Genomic DNA, 21562 nt, shown 5'->3' with positions numbered 1-21562 from the left:
ACGTGTGTTCAGAGACAAGTGAGGCTAGTAACGACAGAGGCGCATTTAGACTGTGATGTCACAGTGACATGACAAGTCAAGTGACATCCTTCATGACAGACAAAGAATCACTTCAAAAAGAGAAACGGCAAAACCCGATACCTTAAGTTGCACCGCATGCCGTCTAAAGCTGTTTATAGACTGGCAACAGACCGCCGAGCTAACCGAGTCGAGAATGCGTCCGTTCAAATCCTTAGTGGCGAGAAATGACGCAACGCGATTGATGGCGTGAATCAACACTGACCAGGATTTGGAAGCCATAATTCCTCTGGACGGGGAACTCTTTGACGTCATAACACGTGGAAAGATCAATCTCGCCGTCCGCTTCTGAAGCCTGGAAAGAGTGCAACAGAAATTCACAACGCAAACTAATTAGAAATGTCTGCGACACTTTTTAAAAGACGTCTCACCTCTTCAGCTATCGAGTCCTTGTAGTAGCGCAGACTCTGATCTGTGAGAACAAACCAGTGTTTCTTCCACTATAAGCAAAAGGGGGGAAAAAAGAGTTATGTGACATCAGCAGTCAACTACACATGCATATAAATGATGTCGGGGCACAGAGGTTATGACATGATGATGATTACCATTCCGTCTTCATACAGCTTGGTCATCCATCCTTTTTTGAAGTTCAGCAGATCAGGCTGTTAATGAAGACAAGAGTAGCTCAATCAGTACCATCTGCGGCCGGTAATGTTTGTGGGTTCGGGTTAGTGCGACAAGACCCCTTTTTTTGTGTGACACTGGCAAATGCAGTTGACTTTACATTAAACTATCTTAATGTGGGTGGGACTTTCGGTTCGCCGCCTTAGCCGAGTCAGCAGTGCTGCCAAAAGGTGACGACAGTGAAGGAGACTTGACTGCCGCACATCAAAAACAAACTAACGCAAACAACACGTCCGAGGCAGGCCTACGCGCACGCTACGGTACCTTGTTTTTGTTTAGCTTCATCAGGTGCGGAGTCACCGTCTGGCAGAGAGTCATTGTGATGCCTATCTGCCTTCACTTCATGTGTTGACAATCCCGCTCCTCTCCCTCGAACCCCGGGGGGGGGGACGCGACGCTCGCCTGTAACTGCCACCGTGCCGGCTATTTATAAAACGGCAGTAGCAGTGGCGGCGGCGCTGTCAGTGTGGGTGGGGAGTGAGTGGGTGGGGTTTGCTGGCAGCTGCGGCTCAATCGCAGGGACCAACCGCCGTGATTGCCAGGAGTCTCTGAGCAGGTCTAGGGTCAGTGGCTGACGTGCAAGAGTCGGGCCTCGGGAGGACACTTTTGCAGCCTTAAGCAGCTTGGTGGCAAACACTTTAATCCCACTTGTACGAGTAACGGATACTTTTACACATGTATTCATAGTTTGGAACCAGTGAACGGCGACAGTAATGGACAACAGGGGAATAAAAGACAGGGTTGTCAAACTTTTTGGGTCGAGGGGACAAATTCCAAGTAAATAAGTGTACCACTAAATGCCACAGGAATGGAAAGTGACCTATTTTCAAAGAAAAAAAATCAATGTTGCAAAGAGAAAAATAAATCATGGTATGAGAAATAAGTTATATTTTTGCTATGAAAAAAGCCCTAGTCTTAACAAGAACAAATATATTTTATTGGGATAAGTCATGTATTTTGATTTAAAAGTTGCAATGTTGTGATGTTGAAGAATACCATATTTTAACTAGTAAATTAAAAAAATGCAACATTGGTCTCTGAATGTTATGCCTTTTATTCTGGAAAAGGCACCTTTATTCTAAAAAAGAAAAAAGAAAAAAAGTGCTATATTCTCAGGAAAAGATTTTTGTAAAAAAAAAAAAAAAAAAGGCCGGGGACCTTTTTTCATGCAAGAATGCCAGCCTTATGTGAATACATTTTGTTAAATTTTTTTTGTTACAATGACAATTTTTTTCCAATTAACTCATTCACTCCCAGCCATTTTCACTGAAGCAACACGGCTGTTTTACTGGATTTTGACTGATTTTGCAAAGCCCACAGAATATTGTGTTCTATTGCTATAAAAACATGTAACTTACCAAAAAAATGAAAAATTAGAATAATTTTTTTTTTATATTTCTATCTGTTTCAGTTTTGCAGCAGTTAGCATTAGAATATAGCTAAGTTTCATCATTCCCAAATCAGTTTCAAACTGTGGGGAAAACAGCTTGTTGCAACATGGCCCTGGTTGATGTCTTGTACTCAGCTGCCATCTGCTGGCCATTTTTGTAATAACTACCATTGCGTCAACCGATTTCTTCAGTTCAGAGGCTCTAGCATAAAAAAACAAACATAAAACACTTAAATATGTCTTTGGGACATTGGTAATATTTAAAATATAACATTTATAGGTTTTTGGGAGCAAATGAGTTAAGGATCATTATGCTCACCAACACATAGTGAAGCTTTTGAATACTGTATATAACAAACAATGTCCCAGTATATTTTGGTCTGTTGACGACACATGATCTTTCAAAGATGTCATTCCAAATCACCTTGGTCCATCGCCCTTGGCACACTCCCAGGGATCAACAAAATATGCCAACCAGGCCATAAAACAGTTTTGACAGCGAGAAATCTAGCAGTCTACTTTTCGTTCTCTATTCCATCCTCGCTGTGTCTGCTATTTTTCTCTAAGCAAACATTGGCGCAGAAGGGAAGGGAAGTAAGACAGATGTGAGGCCACATTCCCCTGCAGCCGTAGATCAAGATGGCTCAGGTCATGTCCCAATTTTCTTCATTTACATGAAACCGTGTATGCCACTAGTTCAAAGTGAGAAACGCGGCAGGAACTCACAGTCATCGAGGACTCGGTGACTCTGCGGTCGAGTGATTTGGCTCTTCTTAAGTTTGCTAAAGTCGAGCTGGACACATCCGGGACCGAGCGGTCATTCCCTGCATCTAATGACATGTCCTGTGACGACACACAAGTCTTAGAATGAGCCCTCAGAAAATATTCTTTTGTCAATTTGACTTCCAAGAGAAACGCATACATGCTTGTCGGCCCGACAGCGTCTCTCACTGCGCCCTTGTCGCTGCACATTGCTGACGTTCGATGGCAGCTCGCTGGGGTTGCTCGTGTCCATTCGCTCCACATGTGGACTCTCCTCAAATCGGTCGATGACTTGTGAACGTCTGTGACATGAGGAAAGACCGTCTCGCTGATCAGTAAAAAAAATTAAATAACATACAGGTATGTGAAGCTTGGAAAGTTCAGCATTTGACTACCATGCTAGCAAAATTAGTATAATTATTTTTTTTTTTTTAAGAAAAACAGCGCAGCACCATATGGAAAATTTAATAAAATAAAATAAATAATTTGACTCAAAGCCTCTTTCATGGAAATCAATGTGCAACTTAACGTATGCCACCAAAGGAGATGAACCTAAAGATACATCAAAACTTGTTAAGTTCTATGCTGCAGTTAAATTAGAGAATAAAACATCTAGGGTGATTGAGTAGCAGCAATGGCAACTTACAGCGGGATTACCTTTTAAGGCACTGAAAATCGGTTAATGTGTGATTGTTGCGTCAGGAAAGAGAGGAAACCAATGTACCACCAAATGTGTTGACGGTAACATAAGCATGTGTGTTAAAATGACGGTGTGTGTGTGTGCTCCCAGGCAGAGAAGAGATGAAATGAGAGAAAGCAGGAATCAACGATGACCAGCGGGGAACAGCATTGGGACAGAGGTGGAGGGGGTTGGTTGAGCGCGAGCTCATCGGAGCTCCGTTCACAAGCCCCTGGAAAAGATCAAAACAACAAAACCGTCGAGCAAAGGCAGTAAGAGTGAAAGAGCCCACAGCAAAGAAAAAGCGACACACTTAACACCCAAAATCATTCAGACACCGAGTACAACCCTATTTGAGGGTACCGGTAAATCAAGGTGAGATCTGTGATTTTTTTTTAGTGTAACTAATCTGCCTTGGACATGAACGTCTCTCCATAGCAATTCTGCTAAGTTGAATGCATACCAATTGACATGCCGAGGAGTTTTTGTTTTCGTACCAAATCATTAAAGTCCCTGTAAAGTGAAGATTAATATTGCATGTCTTATAAATCTGCTACACCAAAGGGAACAAGCTTCAAAATCGGGTAAAAATCAAGATGCTCCCTTTACTTCGAACCACTGTGAGCGGGTTCACAAAACGGTGGTGAAAATGTCACCTTAAGTAGAGCTTTTTTTCCCCACTGCGCAACAATGACACACTCTAACAGGCCACACCAGGCTGCCTAGCTGATTTCACTACCTCCCGATGCCTTTGTTACAGTGACATGCGCACACTCAAGGCCAACAATGAGGCGCTCTTGAACCGGGCCACGCCAGCGGACCGAGAAGATTTATTTTCAGGGTTTAGGTACTGTTTTTCAAGCTAGCTCACTTCACTTTGAAATTGTGCCGAATAAGCATGATACGTTCTTGTATATTGTGGGTGGGCCGTCTCATGCTGGACTCCAAAGTGGGCCACCGTTCTAAGCCCCCCTCCCTCACAAGAAAAACAAATGGGCAACCTGAAACGGTAATAAAACAGAGTACACGCTATATTTCCACAATTGAGTACTAACGGGTCTGAGCCCATTTTCAGCAATAACTTTCAGAAAAGTATCTCTAAATTCACTTTACAGGGTCTTTGAATGATTGGCTGCCATCTTTTGTCTCATATTTGTGATGTAAGATGCCATGCAAGACCGGCATCTTGTCTGCGCTCACCTGCGCTCCTCCCCAAACAGCCGGGCCACCTCTTCCCGTCCAGGACTCCGTGTGCGTGCTCTTAGCTCTTGTCGCTTTTTCTCAGAATGAAAGGCTTCGCGGTAGGACATCCTGCGAGCTCGCGGGACATCTGAAAGTGCTGCATACTGCCTGCCTGTACGACCTGTTCTACCTCCACCACTATTCGCGCTAGCGGCGCTCCCTCCACCACCACCACCACTGTGGTCCTCCCAGGTGGGCGTAGCACCGCTAGGTTCAGAGTCCAGTGAGCTCTGGGAGGAACTGATGGTGGAGTAGCTGGGGGAGGCAAGGGTTCCTGGGGTGGGGGGATAGGGTGAAATTTGGGGTTCGGGGTCAGAATTGTACCTGGGACTGGGAGCTCCTAAGGAACAGGAGGGTGTTGACGAGGACGGGGGGAGTTGCTGGGGTGGCTGCTGTGGTTGGGAATGCTGCGCAGGCTTTGGAGAGGGATCCGACTTGGTCTTCTCCAGGGAAAAGTAACCACTCTCCACTCGTACTTTGCGTCCAGTGCTCATGGTGCCGCCATCTGTAACGCAAAGTACATATAGTTTGTATTTGTTACAGACATGGGTCTGCCACATGTGGCTCTTTAGTGAATCTATAAATACAATTTAGCAGAAATTATTATTATCTTTGTTTTTTCTTTAAATTAATTTCTTTAAATGATTTAGATGAAAGAAGAATACAATTTTCAAAAAAATTCCAGAGTCCAATTTTTTAAGTTGTCAGGAAATTTGACGAAAGGTGGATGAAAAAGTTGCAAAAATTACCTTAAAAAGTTGAAAAAGAGGAAGAGCAGAAAATCGCCATAAAATGTCAATAAAATTGAATTTAAAAAATGCAGATAAAAAACATTCAACCATTAAATTTCCAAAAACAAAAAGGCAGAAAATTACCATTAAATGTCTTTGAATTGCCCCAAAAAAAAAGGCATTTTTAAAAAGGCAGAAAAAAACATTCAAAAACTATGCTACTATAAAATGCTCAAAAATAAAAGACGAAATCCCCCAAATTACCATAAACAAACAAATTTGTCAAAAATGACAGAATTGAAAGCTTTTTTTTAAGTTACAAAAATAGCCATGAAATGTCCAAAAAAGGAGAGGAAGAAAATTGCCATATGTCCATAAAATTGCCAAAACTGCTGAAAAAAAAATTGGACAGAAAGGCAGTAAAGTCTAAATATATATGAAAAACAAAGTATGAAAAAAAAGAAGAAAACGAATGTCAAAGTATTGGATGCTGCTGTCATATGTGTCGTGATGTAGCTCAAATTAGCTCTTGAGAATCATTGTTGTCTTGCGACAGTCCTAACCATCTTGAGTTGTGATAGTGGAGTCTGGTTGGCTCTGGCCCAGCTGGCTAAGACAGGAGGCGCTGCGGCTACAGGGGATGGTGGCCCGACTCCAGCGGCTCTCCTCCTGCCACAAAGTGGCACGGCTCATGGGGACACGCTCGGCGCTGGCGATGCTGCTGGGCAGACACGGGATGCTGCCTCCGCTGCTGCTGCTGCTGGTCACTGTCACCTTGGCCGGACCCGGTTCCTGGACAGGGGTTTGGGATGGAAGGAGTGGGAGGGAGGAGGAGAGGACAAAATGGGAGGCAAGGTCACAACGAGACTAGGGGGGGAAAAAATTGAAAAATGCATGTCATCTGTAGTACAAAATAAGAAAAACAAGTCATTTGGTGGCATGGTTGAAAGAAATATACACTATATTCTAAAAAGGACAAAAACTACTGAGACACATTGCACTCAAATATAAATTATGTTGGGCGCATATTTGCAAATTTGAAATGATTTATTTTGAAGTAAAATCACTGGACAGCAGGGCTGGACTGGCCATCTGTCATACAGGGCAGATGCCTGGTGGGCCGGCCTCTTTTGGGGGCGATGCAGTGCTTTTTATTTGTTATTTTCCTACATTTTACTCCAACAGACTGGCCCACAATTTAGAGGAACTAGCAGGCTAGGTTGGGCTGGGCCAGACCGGTCCGGTTCGGTGTGCCGAGGTAAAAATGCTAGGGCCGATTTTTTTTTTATGTGCCAGTCAAGCTCTACTGGACAGGGTCCACCTCACAAATGTTCACAAACTGCAAAGATTCACAAAAGTCCAGCTCATCACCTGAATGATCAACTGATTAGAGATTAATCCCAATCGTGTAGCAAAAGACTGCAATCGCCATGCTACAGTATTCAAAGTTCTGATGTCACAAGGAAATGATAGTGGAACTCCCTTCATTTTAAGACGAAAAAAAATATTTAGAATCAAAGTGGGCCAACAACTATTTAGCCCCAATGTTTTGAATCACCACCAACATGCAATTCCAATTGAGAGTGTTTAGAAGAAGAAAAATGCATGTTCATTGGCCTTGATCTTGATTGAGTGCGCACGAGGCGAAATTGAGGTGATGTATAGAAGGTTCCGTTAAAGCTAAACTCACTGGATGTCCATTCATGTCCTTAGTGGAAAAACACTGTATTGTAGTTACTTCATCCTGCCAATCACAGAAAGCTTTCATTGTTAACCAATCATCTTGGTAGAAACGTCGGCGCCAGTGTTTTTTCCAACTTCTATTTTACAGTGCCGAAATTTAATCTGTGCCATATCAGTTGAAATGCTTTGTATTCGTATTGTCTACTGTAAACAAACTATGCTATTATTTTACAAAGTGTGCATTTGGTGAATGTATAATGGATTATTTAATTCTGCGGTGTAACGCTTGCATCCAATTAGCTACCGGGGAGATCATCACAGATTTCACGATGATACACATTTGAGTAATTCTCGCAAACTTTATCACTCCCCGCAAATTACGTGCGACTCACAGTTCCCTCAAATTAATGAGACTCCATTTTCCCAAGAGTTTCGCCACTCAACGTGGCCTTGTCTCGCACTCCTACGTCCTCGCCTCACTGTTTACAAATGCTGACGTAATGATTAAGTCACTTACCCACAAAAATTTTGTTTTTTTGTGGTTGATTAGCTTTGCTGTTAAATTTTCATATTATTATTATTTTTTTTCTTTACAAATATATAGAAAGACTGACACAAATTCAGACTTTTCGGGGGGCCACAACAATCCCAAACACAGCTTGTGAAATCCTAGAAGAGTGCACAGTCTCACCACTCTCCCTCGGCAAATGAGTTATGTAACGTCTGTCAACTCAGCCTAATTTATGGCATCGTCATTAGGGGAACCAGACAATGGGCCTCAGAGGGAACTTTGTGGGCACACACAACAGACTGAAGACAACATTGTGGTTGGACTGGCGACAGTTTACACTAATACTGCAGCATATGCTACTTTTATTGTATCAATAACGGACTATAAATAGGAAAAAAATTGAAATGCTTTACCTGCTGAGTAGGCGGATCGACCTTGCGCTTCTTTTTCTGATTCTGCTTGTTCGTTCTGGGGTACACGGTCAGAGCTTCCTGCCAACTATAAAGAGCGAAGCGAGTACATTTCTTGTTCACGTGACATCAAACTGACAAACACACGAGTCACAAAGCACAAACAGTCCAAAGCAGCCAGCAGAGGGCAGCGTAGTTCTCATCTTTTAAATGTGGCCCAGAACAACACCAAGCTACGACGCTCACCTTTCAAACGTTACAGCAGGTTGACAGCCACAAGCCTACTTACCCGTTAATAATTTCTTTACACTCGGCCCGAATGAAGTGCTCCTTTTCAGGGGTCAGGATGCACAAAGAGTTCTTCTGACCCGTCCTGGACTCTCCATCGATGACGTCGGAGCACTGGTTCATATTGATCGTACCCTGGGGAAGAGTACTGGGCTGGAAGACACAACAGCAGTACATGTGGGAAGTGCGACAGAGGGCGGGAACTCAAAAGAACAGACGCGCTCGCATATCCCGCCGCATGATTCTCGCACATAATCCGCCCAAATGTCAACACGGGGCCAGAATTTTCACAGCAGACAGTCTGTGCAGATGAACATGTGCCTGTGAGAACATTGACAAGAAAGAAAGTCGTCTCCGAACCCGTAAATATGATTCGTGATGACCTCAGAATGACCAAACAACACATTAAACTTACCATTATTTACTTGAACCGAATAAAGGAGGCTTGGTCATATTGTTTCTTTTTAGTTTTGAAATATGTTTTCTGGTTGTTGAATAACTTGAAATGAGTAATGCGGAGCAGAACAAGCGTTCTTTGAACAAACAGCGTTTGGGTCCTGCCGTCACTGCAACACACATACGGGAAACATTACAGCGCGCAACCGCTGTGGTGTCTTAGTGTCTATAAGTACCGGCCACAAATGATAAATTACAGCCCTCTGTGCATCGGCGTATAGGAGCGAGCGAGACAAGATTAAAAGGCGTCACACTCAACTTGGCCGGTGACCCAATAAATCACATTCAGCAAAACCTATTTGCGCAGCATTACCGGGCCGTGGCAGTACCAGAGCAATTAAATCCAGTGGATGGCCTCTGATGTGGATGGAGAAGTCAATAGTTGATGGTAATCCCACCCTGAGGGCGGCTGACTAGCTGCGTTGAAATGCGCTGTGAAATGGCACTTTAAATGCTGACCTCTTTCACGTTATAGACTGGGTCAAAATGCTGATGTGCAGTAATCCCCCGCATATTCACAGTTTATCATTTGCAAATTCACCAAATCATGTTTCTTAATCTATCCCCAGTTATCAGTTGAAAAATTCACCTACTAATGGCTTTCTGGTGTATTTTTTTTTTACTTGTGAAATGCCAAAACATGGCTCCAAAACCCAACATAATAGGAAAGTAGGAGGTAGAATTAGAAGAGACATATTTTGACTGTTTAACAGCCTGAGTTGTTTGTGTATGTTTGCGCTTTGCTGAAACCAAATCATCTGTAAGCCATTTATTTTAAATGTAATGTAAGATGATCTTGAAATTATATTCAAGTGTTTTGGGGTCATAGCTTTTTGGTATATTCGCTGCTTAAAACCAGGGGTGTCAAACTCATTTTTGTCACGGTCCGCATTTGGCTGCGGTTTACCTCACACATCAGAGGGACATTATGGCCGTGAAACCAAATGTGTTTAAACTATTATTCTATTCATTTTAAAAACGGATTAGGTAACAAAAAATGCTCGCAATATGTCAGTGTGAATAAAATGTGAAATCAATTTGCCATTTTGGTTAAGAGTTTAGCGGGAAAGATGAAATAGATGCTGATTTAGTGGGACTCGAGTTTGACAGGCGGTTTAAATTATTAACAAGCAATTAAAATCCATTTCAAGGAAGGAGTCATTTGTGTTCTTTCACTATTCATAACAAGGCTCAGTCCTGACAGTCAACGAATAGCGGGGGATTAGTCTCAAGACAATCTCAGCAGTCTGGTGTGCCCACTCAAGGAGTGCCACAGTGGTAGCCACTTTCTAAATCAATGGGGGGGCGACCGCTTGTGCCCGTGGATTAAAAATCCACCGAGGACCCTCGACAGGGTGAGAGGTCGGCACGACAGCTGTGCTTGACAGGTAGACTGACAAACAGACCCTGGGACAGCTGGGCGAGGGCCTGGTGGGCCTGCTTCAGATCGCAAAGGGGGAGACTTGGCGTCAGCTTGACCTGAGAGCCCTGTCACTCTCAGACTTGGCGGCAGGAGGGAGATTTGGCCACTGAGAGAAGGAAAAGTGGCGAGGCGGATTAAGGATCTGGCGGTTAAATGGGAATGGTCGGGAAATGAATGCTTTAGTGGACGGACTTGTTGACTGCTTGGCCCATCTGTCTGTGTAAACAAATCGAGAGTACGCGGCTCATGCAAGCCTTGTCCTTGACTTGGAGTCAAAATGGGATTTAAAAAAAAAAAAAAAAAAAGTGTGATTCTGGGAACACTTCAATAAGCATCTTAAGCACCAAGATTTTAATTCACATCACAATCACAAAGAAATCAAAACCCGATTACAGCTCAATCCCTCTGCTGCATTAATAAGATGACTGTGTGGCACTACAGTTAATATTTTTTAAGAGGGGCTTTGGCGAGGAAACCAGCACGAGACTCCCCTCACACGTGCGGACACAACTCTGGCCCTGGGGTCAGCTGACCTCCACACACTATTTCGGTCCAGCCAGGGCCTACAGTAGCCCCCAGACCAGGCCCCCTTGAACCCACACCTCTGTCACCTATCCCAGACCCTGTCCCCCCTCTCTCTCTCTCTCTCTCTCTCTCTCCATGTGCGACCACAATGGGCCCTTTGTGGAGCCGCACTAGTTCACACAATGTGGGGTTGTCAAGCCACCGAAGCACTCCTCTCCCCTTCACCCTCGCAGAAGGAAATAATGGAGAGACGACAGATTTTGGGATCAGTGCATGGAAATTAGCACCAGAAAAATTCACAAAAAGTCAAACAATAGAGTAAAATGCTGACTGGTGTTGAGTCACGAAGCAAGTGTGAATGAATAAATATGAAGGCTATTTATTCCCCTGTGACAGCAGGAGAACTAAACTATCAACTCGCATTGGCAGCTGGCTTAACATTTTGTTTAGTTTTCATCTTGTGATTCAGCGCTTTAGTTTGACAGAGCCCACTGAAAAACACATGCGGATCATCTCATTCAATTAAAAGTAACAGCACGTTAGAAGAAAATGGAATGGGGACCTGTGATTGAGTCACAGGCATCACATCTTTTTCACCGCATTCTTTCTAAATCAGACGCACGCTTCTGCCAAAAATATTGCACTCTGCCCGAGTTATTTACTTACTAACACCTGTAAGATGATTGTAAACTTCTGTCTGGTTTTACGTGGCAATCGTCTGCCAGGGCTGAACTTGACAACTACGCCTTCACCCTGCATGACCTTTTCAAGACATGTAACCGAACAGGAACCCAAAAACTGTCTCAGAGGTCAGCAACTCTGCACCCACAAGTCACTTCTCTTTTTGTTCTTCAAGACATTCAAGTGCGAGAGAACGATGATGAGCTGGCACTGCATCATTCCTGACTCACCAATATGGCAAGCGCTCGGGTCTCTTCGTGGCTCCGGCATCCTGCTCATTACCGATAACAGAAAATGTGCAATAAAACTTTCCTTAGCAACCCCCGGGACAATAGAGGTAAACACGTTTTTGGAGACGAGTGAACCCGCGAGCCGCCGCGGGGGGAAATGGCCTCAGGTGCCAGACGGATGGAGTCACCTCTAAAAGTTGCTCGGCCAAACAGTAACGCATCCAAACAGCAACTTGGATAAAAAAGACCTTCTGTTAATGAGCTGGTGGTGAACAAAGTTATGTGATCATTTATTTCATTTGACAGCAGCGTTAGGACGAGATGAGTCATCTGCCGCCATACAGCGAAAAACCTCCAAGTCAGGTCACTCATATCTCAAGGCTCCACTTTCTGCTGTAGCAGCCTCCGTGACATTTAAATGGACAGCTGCAAACGCACGTCAACATGTTCCCGAGCAGGTATTTCGGAGAACGTGGGCAGCCAGAGTGTTGGTCCTCACATGGCAAATAGCCAGAGGAGCGTGGGCGCTTTTCGCGCGGCCTGTTAGCGGGCCAGCGTCGTCAGAGATGGGGATGCAGAGGAGGAGGAAGAGGAGGCGAGTGTTGGCGGATGAAGCGAAAATCCTGCATCACTATTTCCAATTTGGATGTTGTATAAATAGAAGACGAACCCCAGTTAAACAGATGCATAGCTGGGCCGAACACGGACCCAAATGAAAAGTGCACAATTTGGTCATGGGGGTTTATGTAATGACTATGAATGATAGATTTGTCATCTATTGTGAGAAGGCGACCGTGAGAAATAGTTTTAGGTTGGCTGGGAAACGGACCTAAACAGGTGCTACACTGAACTTGTGTCATGTGGCCTGTTGTTCACGCTCGCAGTGTCAAGTGGGCGTGTGCTTTCCCGGACTGATAACATATCTCGTGTTATCCAGATCTTATTAATACAACAATAATGTCTTTCTTTTATGCAGCCTTGCTTATCAGGTCACCTTTTCTTACAAGCATATTACGTGCGAATCCAGAAATCAAGCGTGGTCAAATGCGGGGCATGATGTAATCGGGCATTCATGAGGCAACAACCGCAAATGATTTGATTTGGGGAAAGCTTGTAGTGTAGGTTACAGTGGTAACTAACAACACAACAAACTTACAGTCGATCATCGTTTCTCTTTTGCTTTCAGTATGCAGACGTTGACACGCCTTCCTCCAGCTCGATACCAACAGGTGGCTTCTGTCCCGATAAGGGTTGAAACTAAGCTTCAGTCTCCTTTAGCCTAAGAAGGACTGAGACTTTGACTGAATCTTGAGGGGCGTTGTAAAATCCAATGCCATTTATGTCCCATCTGTAAAGTCTACGCAGATGTAACAAATCTGGACCAGTTCTCTTTTGTAATATAACCAAGTCCAGTATTCACTCAAAGTGCCGTGACTCACTCGTGGAGCAGTAAATATTCAAACCATTGCCTCGAAGACAACTCCAAAACCACCATGAGAATCACCCTCCATAGCAACTAACACTACCACCCACCACATCGCTCTGTCACACAATTATAAGTAGGCCAATTATATGGTGAGGCTCATCATTTGAGAATCTCTCATATTTTGTACTCTTGCCTGCTTCATTTTAAATGTCGGGATTAAAACCACATCTGAATCTCTTTTTTTTCTTCTTCTGATAATATCATAGCTGCGGGGGTCCTGGGATGAACAGATGGCTGGACTGGCTGAGGTGAAGGGTTGAAGGTCATTCAATACACCTGTCGCAACTTGAAAAGACATTTTGCCGCAGCTGCTGCGCCCGCAGCCCCGTTATATGACAGCAGTATCAGGGCTGGGTTACAACTGGACTTCATCCAACAGAGACATCTTAGGGAAATGACATAAGCAATCAAAGTTGAGTAACAGGACAGTCCGGTGCTGGATCTTGTTTTCATCGCAAGCCACAGCACAGTTATGGTTGCTAATGACGAAAGCATAGAAATGTATAATCGCTAGCAGTGTAACAGCGCTCCATGTTTCAAGTTTGTGGTTGGATGAAAACATTAACATCTGATGTCTTTTCTTTCTAGTAGAGTGCAACAGAAAAGTTCAAAAGTCTGAATGATCATGCGACAAAAACAACACATAATGGCATTTATTCTGGCTTTGGTTCCATCTGAAGAGCCTGAGAGGCTGTTTTTGTCCTATTTATGGCTAAAGATGACATCTGTAATGTAATAATCTCCCTGAATTTGGTTATTATAATTGTATGACTTGTGTCACCTGTATAATGGAAACCCCCCCAAAAATAACAGTAGTGGTTATGTGGATCTTAGCCAAAATCCAAATGACAACAATTGGACATGGGAGATCATAATGGCACATTTTTTCATACCTCCTCTTGTCCCCTACAGCACCCCCCCCCCCCCCCCCCCCTTCACATATACACACACCTACCCATTTACACCACTGTTTTACAAGTTCCTCTCTCAGGGCTGGCTCACCCTTCACCCTGACACTTTCAATAAAACCTTTTGTCACTGCCCTGGTCCACTTTTCAAACCAAACTGAGCAAAGCAGGCAAGAGGGAGCCTCCGGAGAAAGAGAGAGAGGGAGAAGCTGGACGCTTTTCTCCGGCGCCGATGATTTATTGGCCGGAGCAAAATGGAATGAAAGACGCACGTGCAAGAGAGACTGGTAGGGGGAGAGAGCGGTTGAGCAGACAACGATGGGAAAGTGAACCGGAGGGAGTAATAGGATAAGCAAAAGGTGACGGCCATGTCAGCTAGAGTCTTGGTCCCTTGGCTTTAGCCAAAGCCTTGTGGGGCTTGCCCTTCGCTGCATGATGAATGGCTCGGGAAAGGAAAAAAAAAATGTAGAGAAGCGGAAACTGGAAAGCTCTACTATTGAAGCCCCAAAGAATCAATTAAGTAAATAAAACAAAAGGTTGGAAGGGATCCACAGCAATAACATGAACTGCTCCGCCCATACACTTCGCCAAGTACAGCTTCGCCACATCGCGCTGGTGACTGACGAGTCGGGACCATTTGTAAAGTAGGTCTGTCATTAGGTTGAATGGCAGTTGTGCAAGAGCCTGATGATTACAAGCCGTATGGCCGACTATTCCCATGGTTTTGTGGCCTTGAGCGTTGCAAACAGTGACCCCACTGTAAGCCACGGTTGTTTACATTCCAACAGATTGGTTACTACTGGATTCACAAGGAAGGAAGGGCAAGGGTTAAAGAAGAGGACACACACACCATCCCCTTCGCAAAGCCAGCAGATTCTTCACAGGATCCGTGATTGGACAATGTTTGCATATATGGTCTTATCAAGATCAACGTACAAATCAGTGATTTTCATTTAATCCCACGATAACATTGCAATCCAATCAACACAATTCACTAGTTGACTTCCGTCTCCGCTGTTTGCTGTGAGAGACAGACTGAAGACCCCCCCCCCCCCCTTTAAGTGTTCCTAATTTGAGGGGCATGGGTGGTGCCTGGGAGGCAACTCCTGACGTCCTACCAACTCATTCATCTCCCAAAATGCTGTCGTCAGTCCGTCCGTCCAACGTAAGACGAAAGCCCATCAAAAGAGCACGCAATTTCAAGCTCCTCGGGGTACACGGGGAAGAGGGTCTCTGCAACGTTTAGGCATACCACAGGGCTTACATTTCACAACGTAAACACTAGTTACTGGTGTCTGCAAGGTTGGCGGAGGAGAAAGCGGAATGGTGTGTCTCAAATTAACAAAGAATGCACAAAATGGGAATAGGAAGTTTCTCAAAACTCCGGTCTTGGACAGTGCAATAGGGCAGAGGTCCACATTTTTGAATTCCAGTAAACACAGGAAATTAATTGAGCTGACATGAAATGAGAAGGACTTCAAGGGCTAAAAGCGTCATGAGAACATCATGTTCTTGTGGAGAATAAAGAGGGATGTGGTAGACACACCAAGCAGTCAGTTTTGATTTAAGTCCGTTTGAATACATGTTTAGTAGGATGCTTTTGCAACAATGAGCCTCTTTATTTGCAGACAATTTTTGGATTAGGCGTTGAAGTCAACCCTAAAAAAAAAAAGACAATATGTTCTATGTAGCCCCACGAGTCTAAATACGGTATTTTGGTTAATATTGCGTAGTGGAATATGAGTTAAGCAGCAAAATCCAGCAGTTTTTATCAATATCAGAAGGTGGCCATTTTGCCACTTTGCCGTCGAGTGAAAATGACATCACAGTTGATCGGGTCTCAGGTAACGACCAACCACAGCTCAGCTCGAGAGAAAATAGGTCACCTGTGATTGCTCGTTGCCTGAGCCCTGGGCAACTGTGATGTCATCTTAAGTCGACAGCAAGTGGCAAAATGGCCGCTCCCTGAGATGGATACAAATGGCTGGATTGAGCTATAACTATCCATCTTAAGTCGATTAATCAAAGACATCATGAATGAATTAAACTTTAGGCCAAATTCGTATGATAGGAAGTGATGCTCGTGTATGCGGCAACTGCACGAAAGCACAGTCAGTGGCAGCTAAGCGTTACGTGAGCTACCTAAAGCAGCTATTAGAGTGTGGGTGTTGATCTTTAACACTCGTCCTAGTGTGATCGAAGCAGCACTGGAGGGTTCTTGACGCCCACCTGACAAGTCCTGAGCACCACCTGGCCCATTTTGTGCATGGATTTTTCATGCATCTTGACGGGTTTAAACGGTTTAATCATTTAACGTGTTGACTTAAGATGCGGTAATAAGTGAGTAAAAAACCACAGAGTAATATTGCACAGAAGAACGTAACAGTATTTCTTGCTGCGGTATGTTACTGATTAGTGTCGGAAAGCAGTGGTTAACATGCTACGGCGTACTCGCCAATAAGTGTTCAAGATCTGACTGTGAAGACACGTCGTTAGCATTAAACTTGATTAATTTGCTGCCAATCTCGTTGTTCAGCAATAAAACATCTTTATCCTATTATGTTCGGATTTGCTGATTTTATATTCTGATACGTCTCGAGATGACAGACTGACAGACCCGGAACCAGTTGCATGTGTCAATTTTGTACGGTGCATTGGGGGGGGGGGGGGGGGATTACTTGTTCTGATAGAAAATACCTGAACAAATGCTTAAAGACAACAAGACAAAGTCACTTACTCATCTTATTATTTTTGTAAACAGGTCAGACAATTCAACATGGAGATACGCAGCATTTTACAGGTCTGGTCAATTGCTCTTGATGAGACGAACTATAGAGTTGCTCTTGACTAATTTAATTAGTCCTTAGTGTGTTCAATCACTATTAAAAGTTAAAAATGCACTGAAAACAGTAATCAGGGATGTGATTTGACCAAAGTGAAATTATCTGAAAATTTAGCCGGGGGTCTGGGGGCCGCTGGCACCCAGCTAGGTCCAGGGCAGTGCCCTGGTGGGGGGACAAGGGGGGCGAAGCCCCCCGGAGCTCATGGGTTTTCCGTGTTTTTAAGTACTTTCAATGCACTCACATGACAAAGAAATAGACAAAACAACAGCATAAATTTTCAATGTATATTGAACTATCCCATATAAAATGGCAGTTTTAGTCAACTCAAAATCAGTCACATTCAAAAACATTGGACTGCCTTTGCTTTTAAAAACTATCACTGAGAATATCATCATATCTAACTAATGTGATTACTAAGTTAACACATAAATAATGTTGAAGAGTAAAGTAACTCATATTAGAGCATACCACAAATGTCTTTGTTATAGCAGAAGATGTTATCTGTCGGAGTCATGTGCATACACAATGAACTACTAAAAAATAAATAAATAAATAAAAAATAAATCGGAATTTTTTTTTTGGGGGGGGGGGGGGGAAGATAAAAAAAGCGGAATTCCGCGAATTAGCGGAAAAATCACATCTCTGAGTAATACAAGGTGAAATTTCCCCATTACATCTGCAGGACACAAATGTACATGGCTGCCGTTTCCTGTCAGTCGGCAAAGAACTTAAAACAAGCTCTAATGATGCTTTCACGGTACCTTCAGTCAGGACCTATAAAGAAACAGCGTTGCATGTCCACTGTCCATTGTTTTACAGTGCATGCCTTGGGCATTTGTTGCTAGAATAAATGACAAAACATGTTTCCCTTGGCAAACGAGTCCCCCTGAAATAACTGTGCCGGTTGCCCCGGGTAACCAGCTTTTATAGTCTGTTGCCGGAGACTTGAATTGTCCTCAGTTATTCACTGTAAGTGAATGTATTTTACTGCCATATGCGTACTGAAACAACAAATTATATTACACGCTTGACATTTTCAATGCCAAAATACGGAGTCGACTAAAACTCTCCTCGCCTCTATGATGTAACAGAATGCATTTTCTCTGTCACACATTCTTCTATTGATCATCATTATGCATCACGGTGGGTGTTCACACCACAGGTGGGCAACTCCAAGTCAGTGGCTCAGAGAATTGTGATAGCCAAGGCCTTTGCTAAAATACTTCTCTTCCCCCCCTTCAGCCGGGCCACATCCTGAAGGTTGGGACCGCAGCCCATCTGGCTTTGGTTAAAAGTCAAGATAGAAAGCCATAAAAAGTGGGACGAGAGGAAAAGAGAGGGGCACCACCTCATCTGCAAGCCTAACATTCCCTCGGACGGGACGTGTGATGTGGTCGGGAGCAACATGATACTGGCAAAAGATAGCGGTCATTAAATTGGACCTGATGTCGCACACAAAGACTTTTTAAAAAATATGTTAGGCTTTATTCTGATGTTGACCGAATGAGAAACCTTAAACAAACCAACTTGGGTGAAATATTTACTATTACTTAATGATAATTTACTACCAAATGAAACACAAACGATTACTGTGAGGCTCTACATTTAGCGTCACTTGATATTTCCAACTCCAGACCCTCGCTAACCTCCTTTCCCTTTACGTCCTACATTCAGTAAGGAGATTAAAAGCGGATGATTGACATCCAGCGAACAATGAACAGAGGACAAAGGTGAGCTTTCTCTAAATTCTCTTCACATCATCAATCGTCTTTCCGGTGTTGCCATCCTGTCAACACAAGACGCTCCATTCAGTGGCCTCCGGTGTTGAGAAGACATTGGGCAGTATTTCTCACAATGCTTCTTATGATGTAGCACCTTGCTTTTTTTTTTTTCTTTTTTTTTCTGGAGAGCTCAGTATTGTTGATTCGGTAATTTTACCGATTTGACGTCATCATCATTGCTCTTTTTTTCATTTAACTCATTCACTGCCAAAAACGTTAAATAACGTTTAGTAAAATCCTATGGAGGAGTGCCAAAGACGTTAAAAGACGTTTTTTTCAAAACAGAGGTGAAACTAACCATTTTCTATTGTTGATTACTGAAAAACGGAATAAGGTAGAAACAAACTTTTTTTTCTGATGAAAGATGAGAGTACAATCTTTCATTTGGTAGTATGTGTGTTTCCATAGTCCAAACACATAATTTTCTGTGGACTTTGAAAGATCAGTCAAAAATGCTTAAATCGGCTGGCACCCATGGCACCCCTTTTCTGAAAACGTCTGGCAGTCAAAGAGTTAAAAAAACAAAAACATTTTTTTGTATGTGCGTGTGTGCCTGCGTGTATTCATTAGTTCACCTAAAACCTATTAAAAAATCCCATTCCGTTCACCTAAACCGAACACTTCCAGCCAGAGTCGTGAGGCCGTCAGGAGACCCGAGGAAGGACTAAAGAAAAGAAAGGAAAGTGAAATCCAGCACCGACCAGACACCACCCACCAGAGTCCTTCACCAACCCCAGAAACATCTAAATTCCAACAAATCAGGGAGACCTCAAGAGACCAAAGGATGTAGCACCTTGCTGAAGAAATGTCTCCCCTGCGTTAGGGACGCGCAATGAATACAAAAACCACTACGAGCGTACGAGTCAATCTGTGGGGAAAATGCAATTTCCCCTCAAGGTTTAAACTCAAATCCGTTCCATCCGTATTATGTAAACACTCCGCGTCTCTTCTGCCAGAACATGCCACATGTAGAAAGAAAGGGTCAAATAAAGGATGTGCTGATGCTTCACCATCATACAGTGTGCGTCCCCGTGCTTTGAAAAGCGCCGCTTCTGGGTCAGTCACGGCTCAATCACGTGACACAGCGCAACTGGAACCAAACATGAACAGGTGACTTCGAAAAACCGCAGCTATTCGATACTGAACTTCTGGCGCTGTGAAAACGACATCGATCTTCCTTCCTGGCACCGGGGCGGTTATTCCAGTTTTCCCTTTCGGAACCCAAAGGAATCATGAGGATCTTGCGCAATATTTGAACAGGCCGCAAACCAAACATGACTCTCGGCGCATGACTCTCTGCAACAACACCGTGTGTGGTGTAGAACTTCATTCCTCCTGACACCGCAACGCAAGTTTGGACGCTAGTTAGAAAATGGCGGGGGAAGTCGAAACTAATTGTTCAAAATTGTTGAATGAAAATTGCACACATTTCAAATTATTACCACCCCAAACCTTGCCTGCAAGTCAAACTTGGTGCTTCAGTTTCAAACGGACCCCTTTGAGAAGTCTCAAGGGACAAAGTTACTTCCCTTCAATTGTCTGATAGTGTCGGCTTTCATTACCAGCGGGTATAAAGAAAGGAAGAATCGCCCAAGGATAAACCGATATGTTTGATCATGAGTCCAAATTTAAATGATGATTTCAGGGAAGGTTTTGCGAATCAACTGTACAGTGCATGCAAGCAAAATGCAAAAAGTGATAGACAATGAATTTCATCCCAGACCCGTTCTATAAATAGTCGAGTAGAGAAAAGGCTGCTTTTTACTCACCATTTCATCCAGAGCGTAGCGAAGTAAGCCGTGCTCGTAAAGGATGAAAAACCTCCTTTGCCATTTCTGCATGTTAAAAAAAAAAAAGACAAAAGTTGTGCATTATTAGAATTGTCAGATGAGTGACAACAGGATGAGTACCATTTGAAATCATATTTGCTTTTAAATGTAACCGCATAAACAAAGTCAGAATGATATTTGCAGAAAATCACCATTGAAGGTCAGGGTGACCGTTCAGGAGAAACACTGCCCAAAAAAAAAAGAAAAAAAAAAGACGCATACTCGTCCCTTGCAGGCAGACTATCAAATATTCAGAGCGTTTTGGAACCAACTGTGTGCAACTGGCACACAAATGTTCAAAGTGTGAATGTTTTTTGGCCGTACAAGTGTATTTGTCGCTCCCCGCCCTTCTAGCCGCATTTGGACGACTTGGTGTTCTTTCCCCGACATAAAAGTCAAGGTCGCTTTCGGACACAGTGGAGGAATCAGAGCCTCGGAACAGGGAAGAAAAAAACAAAAAAACTTTTGCTGAACATTTTTTTTTGCATGTCAGGAATTCTGGGAGTCATCACTCCCATTTCAAATCGAGCCGTGCATTTCAGAAGTCCCTTCAACCTCACTGGGATCACAGGTGAGCTTAAGCAACGGACTTTGGGGTACAAAGTCAATCAACTATTAACACTCAAATTTACCGCCTGGGGTCATTTAGGGTCTTCAATCAACCAAGGGAACAATAGGAAACAGGAACGCAAGAGGCTGGACTCAAATCCCCAACCTCAGAACTGTGAGGCAGATGTTCTAACCACTCTCCTACCGTGCCGCCCTGCAGTAACATTCCAAGTTTAGAGAGAGAGAAAAAAAAAATGGATCAATGCACTCTAGTGCACACACACATGCAAAGAGTAAATATACTAGCCAACCTTTGGTAAACATTTACCATGTGTGGGCAAGAATTCTTGGAAAACTCTTTTTAGCATGGACCAAATCACGTTTCAAGCAAGTGGAGCATCATTTAATTCCCTTGCATTATTATTGATTTTGCCCCCCCCCCCCCCCGCCCCT

General features: G+C 43.6%; 1 protein-coding gene across 11 annotated transcripts in view; it reads right to left on the bottom strand.

Annotated features, from left to right (window-relative positions):
* Positions 1 to 21562, bottom strand: part of LOC144038559 (uncharacterized) — a 40471-nt gene that overhangs the window by 12816 nt on the left and 6093 nt on the right. For 7 of the 11 annotated variants that reach the window (XR_013289242.1, XR_013289246.1, XR_013289243.1 and 4 more), the window contains exons 3-12: positions 20501 to 20566; positions 8400 to 8551; positions 8114 to 8198; positions 6070 to 6373; positions 4734 to 5280; positions 3015 to 3156; positions 2819 to 2935; positions 624 to 680; positions 450 to 518; positions 284 to 373 (exon numbers count right to left, since the gene is read on the bottom strand). Coding sequence is in view for 6 of the 11 variants with exons in the window: in XM_077551127.1 (XP_077407253.1) it covers positions 284 to 373; positions 450 to 518; positions 624 to 680; positions 2819 to 2935; positions 3015 to 3156; positions 4734 to 5280; positions 6070 to 6373; positions 8114 to 8198; positions 8400 to 8551; positions 20501 to 20566 (1629 nt within the window). In the remaining 5 variants the exon portion in view is untranslated. Of the gene's footprint in view, positions 1 to 283; positions 374 to 449; positions 519 to 623; positions 681 to 966; positions 2789 to 2818; positions 2936 to 3014; positions 3157 to 4733; positions 5281 to 6069; positions 6374 to 7196; positions 7251 to 8113; positions 8199 to 8399; positions 8552 to 20500; positions 20567 to 21562 lie in introns of those variants that run through there. The other 4 variants (XM_077551128.1, XM_077551132.1, XM_077551131.1 and 1 more) reach the window with 4 other exon arrangements.

Source organism: Vanacampus margaritifer, chromosome 18 (genome assembly GCF_051991255.1).
Source record: "Vanacampus margaritifer isolate UIUO_Vmar chromosome 18, RoL_Vmar_1.0, whole genome shotgun sequence".
NCBI lineage: Eukaryota > Metazoa > Chordata > Actinopteri > Syngnathiformes > Syngnathidae > Vanacampus > Vanacampus margaritifer.
The sequence above is the reverse complement of the archived record's forward strand: the minus strand, read 5'-3'. Positions and strand labels throughout refer to the sequence as shown.